The 7,532-nt window shown below is 30.3% G+C and overlaps 1 protein-coding gene across 1 annotated transcript; it reads left to right on the forward strand.

Annotated features, from left to right (window-relative positions):
- Positions 1-3,159: 3,159 nt before the first annotated feature.
- Positions 3,160-6,851, forward strand: LOC116118696 (ethylene-responsive transcription factor ERF113-like). The gene is made up of 2 exons (XM_031404676.1): positions 3,160-3,968; positions 5,752-6,851. Exons 1-2 carry the CDS (start codon positions 3,821-3,823, stop codon positions 6,315-6,317), a joined length of 714 nt encoding a protein of 237 aa, XP_031260536.1. The 5' UTR covers positions 3,160-3,820; the 3' UTR covers positions 6,318-6,851.
- Positions 6,852-7,532: the final 681 nt, after the last annotated feature.

Consider the following 7,532-nt stretch of genomic DNA (forward strand, 5'->3'; position numbering starts at 1 on the left):
TGATATCTCTTCTCTTAGGTGTAGATGTTGCATGAAGGGCGACTACTGTATTTTGTCCAAGTATGAAACATGGAATTAAGTTTTGTGATGTTAGGTTTTTTTTTTTTTTTTTTTTCTTTTCATTTACTGTAGTACCCTCACAATTTTGGTCTAATTTCGCGAGTAGATGCAAGCTTGTGACTTGCCAGAGCTCGTAAGCTCGCAAGCTTGAGAGCCGAGCTCTAATGTGCTCGAAGCTCGGCTCATAATGTATACAAACTACTGGAGCTTGATGAAATTGAGCTGAGCGGCAAACTACTGGTGAGCGGCTCAGCTCGTTTGCAGTCCTTTGGATGAAAATTATAACACCAAGTCAATAGTAGTGTCATTTGACAATGTTTTTTTTTGTATTTTTTATCTATTTTTTTTTTCAAATATCAATTAAAAAAATAACTTCCTTGCCCTCTAGACCATTAACGTTTACCATTTGTTAACTGACTACACCTTTTCAATCCTTAGGGGAAGTTGGCGAAAATTTAAGGAAGATGCGGTATTAGATTTTTCTTGAAATCGTAGGGAGGTTGAGGATAATTACCCTAATTTAATCATTAAGCTCTATGATTATTAGTTATCTATCAGTTAGCTATATAGTTGTTGACGGCAAATGTAAGTGTCATAATAGCACTCTCATCGGTCTTAATAATAACTTTCATTGAGTTATTTCCATCATACTATTTAAGGAAAACAGTAACTATAAAGTCAATAATATTTTTATGATTTTAATTCAAACATTAATTTAGCCGGAAGAAGACTTATCAATCATTTATTAATTGACCTAAAACTTTAGTTGATGTATGCAAATATTTTTCACAGAATCATAGTGTAAGAAAATTATTTGAAATTTTATTTTTATAAAAAAAAAAAAAAAAAAGCCTTTCTTACTCAAACATGTATATTTGATTATATCATTTTGGAGAGCAACAAATATAAGACTACTTAACAAGAGTTGAATTATTTCAAAAAAAAATTATTTCAATATCATAAGATGAAACGTTATATCTTGTTCGATTCTTAACTTATTTGTAGTTTAAAATTGATTGAATAGTCTAATTAAATGAATAAAGACTAATGTTGATTATGTAATATAACAATATTTTTAACAAGAGTTAAAATACTTCTGTTGATTGTAATAATATTACAAGACCTGAAACTATAGAGTAAACAAAAAGAAAAAAACCTTAAAGTTATAATATTAACAGAAAAATACACGATCATTCTCAAAGATCTTTAGAATGAATTGCGGATGGAAAGAGACAAACCACATATATGAGTACCAAGTTATGTAACATTGTCTTGTTTTCAAGAGATCTATAATATTTTATTTTATATTATTTTAATATAGTTTATGTCAAAAGTGGCTCAGATGCTTATCAGACATAAAGTTTGCAATTAATTGATATATTATTTTATGTCGATTTTACCTAAAGGTCGAGGTAAGAGTAGTCAGTTGAGTGTTGAAATTGAATAACTTAAAAAATTAACTTTACATTAAAATATTAATTTCAATTTTGTTTATAGTTACTTTTAGTAAATCATACCTTTATATAATTTCCTAGCTAGGTAGCAATTATTTTATTTAGTTACTGTTATTTTCTCATTTTAACAAGCTTAATTTAACCACCTTTTATCCTTTATACTGTTTACTTCTTCAACACTTTTTACTGTATTTGAGCTTTTTATTAAAAAAATAATATTAACAAATAATTAATTAATTCTCATTTTAACATTAATTGTGAACATAGCCCTTAATCGTACTCTTAATAGAGTAGTTAGACATAATTCTCCATAAGCCGCTGGGGCAGCACCCACCAAAACCTATGAGAAAGAGAACGTTTGTAATTAATTAATTAATTAATTACACTGGTGTTTCACACACAAATTCAAATGTGATTCAATATACGTAATAATTATTCGATATGACATCTTAAAAAACGAACTATTTTTTTCTACGAGCGGCTATGGATGGTGTTATTTTACCAAAAAAACAAAATCAATTTTAGTTTGATATCATATTTTATTAATATGGTTAGGATTTCTTATGTTACATTTAGTTCATTATTATAGATCCAAACATTTTGATAGTCAGGTTGTTGGAATCCCACATCGAAACATTTTGGATAGTCAAGGTTGTTGGAATTCCACATCGACTAGACACGTTCAAGCTTATTGGGTTATAAGAGGGGATAATCATCACATTCAACAAGGCTTATTGGGTGGAGTCAAACACCCACCTTAAATTCTATCATGGTATCATAGCCCAATTTCAATTGAGCTAAGTGCTTGACCAGCAGGTGAGGATTAGAGCCAACAACTACCTCCAATAATAGGCATGGCCCAACATATGGCTTGACCGTAAGAGGAGTGTGAGTCCCACATCGACTAGACGCTCAAGCCTTTGGTTTAAAGAGGCATAATCATCCCATTCAACAAGGTCTTATTGGTTGAGGAGTTAGACCCACCTCAAATTCTATCAAGGTTTTATTTATATATACCATTTTAATTTAATCACAATTTTCTAGAGTTTTTTAATCCAATTTTAATAACAACGTAAACATTTGTGTAAAATATAATGTCATAAATAACACTATTATATAGAAAAAAAATCATAGAAGAGGTATCTTTTGTTACAAGGATACTATTCAATTGAATGAATATAAAGAAAAAATCTAAAATATCAAAGAAAGACTACATGAGTAGTATCATATATTAATACGTTTAATACCTCATAGTGAATTTTTTTTTTTCTCTTTTTATCTTTTTCATAATTGATATGATTACAATTGCTAAATTTAATTCTTATATGATACATATTGGTTTATATATGATACCGCTAATATGAGATATCATCAATAAATATATTTTTTTTTTTAAGTTACAAGGTATTTCTTTTTATAACTTAAAGTGAAAAAGAAGAAATTATAATACAAAAATAGGTCTTAACTAAGTATAAACAAAAACGGATCTACTCCAGAAAAAAAAGGTCCAATATAGACAAAGAAGAATTAATATAATAAAAAGAAAGAGTTAATTAAATATAATAAAAACCACCAAACTCAAGTAAATTCATATTGGAAAGAGCCCAATTACATATGTGGAAAGAATCAAAATATTTCTTATTATTATTTACTTAGTGCCACCTACTAAACAATTCACTCCTTACACTTGTACCAAAAAGTTTGAGAAAGTATGGAGGATAAACCGAATAGTTATACATTCTTCTCCCATTTTCTTTTTTTTTTTTTTTTTTTTTTTTTTTTTTTTTTTTTTTTTTTTTTGAATTTTAAATTTCCTCCTTCACACATGTCCAAAGCAAGAATCGGATGCATGAGAACCTCATCCACTAGACTGTAATCTGAGCATGTCGCTACAAAAATTTCATCACATGCCACCAAAAACAGGAGATAAACTCAAACCGATCCATTCATAAAACCCTCTTTCACCCAAACCCTATTTTTCCTCTTTTAGACCCTCTCTTTTTATGCTTAATTTCCTATAAATTCAACATTTCTTCTTCGATCTCACTCCTGATTTTGATATCTTATTCTCAAATCTCCAAACCCTTTTGACAAATATTTCTCCTCACAATTCCTCCATCTTCAACTTCTAGTTTATCCTCACCATATAATTGTTCGATTACTGCATTTTTAACAAGCATAAAACGGTGGATCGAAGGCATGGAAAGCGCCCACTTCCACCGGAAGCATCAGAGGATAAAGAGAAACAAGAGCTCGAAGAGCATCATCAGTTTCCTTCTTATGAATCTTCTTGGTCAGAAACTGATATGTCAGCCATGGTTTCTGCTCTAACTCAAGTGATTGGCACCGGCGACGACCAGTCAAACATGATGCAGTCGAACCCTCCATCAGCTTCTTCAGATTTACCTCTTGTCAAAGACGAGCCTGACCCACCTCAACCAGCTCAAGATCAAGGTATTTTATACAACTCTCACTATTTTCTATATAATTACACTCTTATCTTTCACTAGCATTGATAAATATATGCACGTGCTAACACTGTTAATGAAATTCAGAATTTAATTTGACAGACATATATATAGATAATGCATGAATTTCAGAAATTACATAGGCCTAAAATGTCAAAGTTGTTTGTAATGGTTATGGGATGAGTGTAGTCAAAGTTGGCTCGTGATCTATCTCCATGAAAGGGTTTCTTTATATTTGTTTTCATTGAAAGAATTATGAGGATGAGTGTAGTCAAAGTTGTTTAAATGTTTAGGTTGAGATTCAATTGAAGACTAGAGAGTCAAATGTCCAGATGACAATAGCCAAGTTCAATGTATTGTAATTAAGTTTGCGTAAAGAACCATCTCTCTCTAAAGTGTAAATGTTCGTACCATTTCTAGGCACGATATCTCTATCCATTTTAATCTTTTTGCAAGATAACACGTATTTTTATTTTTTATTTTTTATTTTTTTATATATGTTCACATTGTAATCGTTTTTCATGTTTTCTAATTTGTTTGGTATCAAATTATCAATCTTTTTCTGGAACATTTCTTCTGCTATACTTTTCTACCATTTCAATCATCCCATTTTTGGCATTCAAATCTTATCTTCCTATTTCCAATCCAATCAAGTTTCTTAGAAATTTTGAACCTCATCTTACGTTTGCCTTCTACAACTTTAAAATTTCAACCCATATCATTAATTTTGCTTAACACGCCTTAGGATTTATGTATCACATTATCATTATCCTCCCTAATTGAATTCATATGCTATATCATAGTATTTGTTTGGTCGATAAATTAGAAATAACGGAATACATCGTAAGATTTTATTGGATGAGTGCGTCGTTTCTACTTTAGAAATTTTTTTTTTTTTATTTCTTTGATAGTTTTGAAAATAATAATAAGTTTACATCTGATAGAGTTTTATTAGATTTAGAAATTGAGTAATATTGATGTGGGGTATGGATGTCTCATTTGAATTAACTCTCTAATTCCTGCTTGCATGCTGAAAAAGAAGAAAGAAAAATAGAATGTATCTTCAATGACCAAAAGGAAAGTTTAAACATTTAACACCTTATAACATAACTTGCTTTGGGGCGTCACTTACTTTTAGTTTAATTTTTTTTAGCCAAATGGCCCCAGAAATAAAGGAAAGTGTTGCCGAAAGTTGTTTCTGGAACTTAAAATTAATTACTTCTCATAGCATGTCAAGTAAATCTAGGGCCACTGATGTCCCACTAAAACCACTTCCTTGTGCATGGCAAACAATTAAGATTGCTAACTTTTGCATGAAATAACAATTTTGCTATTTCATACTCATACATTAACCATTTCTTAATTCATTATCATATCATATATCATTTTTCATAGAATTTAAATACAATTGTTGTTTCACAAAGTAAGGCATACATACAATAAATCTTATGTGTTTGTATGAATTATGTTGAAATGTTTTCTAAAGTAGTTTAAGATATAATTAGAAATTCCACTATAAAATTACAAAATGAAAACAAAGTTAATTTTCTAAGTTTTCTGTAAGATTAGTCCTGAAAACATTATTTGAATATCATATTGAACACATTTTTAGATATATATTAAAAATATTAAGTTACATCTTAGTTTTCTGAAAGTTATATTTGGATCACAAATAAACCACACTTATAATGTATTTATTTGTTCATTATATGTGCTATTTATTATTGTTTCTCTTTTTTATCTCCTATAAATGTATTTATTTTGTGAAGGAACAACAAGGAGGAGACATTACAGAGGGGTTAGACAAAGACCTTGGGGCAAATGGGCAGCTGAAATTCGAGATCCTAAAAAGGCAGCTCGAGTGTGGCTTGGCACATTCGAGACTGCTGAGGATGCAGCCATGGCATATGATAAAGCTGCCCTTAAATTTAAAGGCACCAAGGCTAAACTTAATTTCCCTGAAAGAGTTCAAGGAATGCCTGAATTTTTCTATTTAATGGGTGGAGATTCTTCTTCAAAATCAAAGCCCTTTAATGACCAAAATGTAAGGCCTCCAGTGGTTAATAATCCCCCTCCTCCTCCAATTCACCATGAAGCTTATCCCGACTTGCTTCAATATGCTCAAATTCTTTCAAGTGATGATTCTAGTTTTAATTATTACACTTCAAGTCTCTTTAATCAAGAAGCTTTCTCTCCACATTCTTCTTCAACCTTATCGTCATCCACCAGCTCATCATATCACCAGCAGCAAAACCAACAGGACCTTATGAGATTTTCATCAAACTTAGAAGATTTTCATGATCATGGGAAGGATTTTGATGACTCAAATGGGTAGTACCACGTTATCTACACGTCTATTTAATAAAATCATCGTCATTTATACATTTATTTTTTTTCCTCTTATCCCTGCCTGACTATTACCGTTGGGGATAGTTTTAAAATGAATGTATATGTGATAAGATTGTATTAAATAGATATACATATCTGTGTCTAAATGAATAGCGTCGACGTCTTTTTCGATTATTCCTTTCAAGAACATTATCATCAAGTGTATCTTTGCATTCAAGTTTCAAGAACGAGTTGCAGCAGAATCGACCACAACAAAATGATCGAGAACTTTCCAAGTATTTTTATAACAAATTTGGGAAGCAGCGTGATTAGCTAGTTCTGCTTTTTTGGTGCATGCCTAGGCGAAATATATATTTGTAGCAATTGGCCGAAGGAGCATCTTCTAGTTTGCGACTTTGTGTAACGAGAGGTGTAAACTCTAAATGAGTAAGAGATTTGAGTTTCTTTCTTTGTATTTTCTTCTGCAAAATCTAATGTTTCTTGTCATCTTATGAATTAATTATATGATATTATGTGTGTCTGGACCTATTTTTAAAGAAGTGAAGTAAAATATATTAATATACTTCTATTTTGTCATTCAATTACAATTTACGAGAAAATAGTGGTCCTACTCAATTAGACTTGCTGTCCATGTAATTTCTTAACAAAGAAAAATAATAGGGTCATGCTATCATACCATGTCAGTAACGTTACAATTCGATGCAGCCAGATCCAATTGTCATTTAAAGGAATATATATACATATTGGGACAAGCAGTTTTTTTTTTTTTTTTTGGTATGCCTGTGGGAATCTTTGGCATTTTCAACTTCATATTTGTATTATGACGCTGAGTACAACATCTTTATTATCTATTTCACATGTTAATTAATCTAGTTGGTGTATTCTTGGACTCTCTATTTGGTGGTATGTATGGTTCTTGGTAACCTCTAGTTTGATTAGGAAAACCACAAAAAAAAAAAAAAAAGAAAAAAAAAAAATCCGTCGATGAGAGTTATAGATTCGATTAAAAAGGAGGAAACTTATAATATTAAAAATGTTCATGGTTATTTTGGCTAATTGATCTTCTAATATGTTAGTTTCTAATAGAAAGATTTACTTAAAATTGTATTACTAGAAAGATTAAAAGACATATTACAATCTAACAAATGGCTGTTAAGTTGTTTAGAACTAAGACTTCATAATACATAATCTAATGGGGATG

This window comes from Pistacia vera, unplaced genomic scaffold (assembly GCF_008641045.1).
Source record: "Pistacia vera cultivar Batoury unplaced genomic scaffold, PisVer_v2 Contig856, whole genome shotgun sequence".
NCBI lineage: Eukaryota > Viridiplantae > Streptophyta > Magnoliopsida > Sapindales > Anacardiaceae > Pistacia > Pistacia vera.

Bases quoted from the DNA above. Each gene is read 5' to 3' on its own strand.
- LOC116118696 (XM_031404676.1), top strand. From the start codon at position 3,821: ATGTCAGCCATGGTTTCTGCTCTAACTCAAGTGATTGGCACCGGCGAC. The intron at 3,969-5,751 runs GTATTTTATACA...TATTTTGTGAAG, and splicing joins TCAACCAGCTCAAGATCAAG to GAACAACAAGGAGGAGACAT.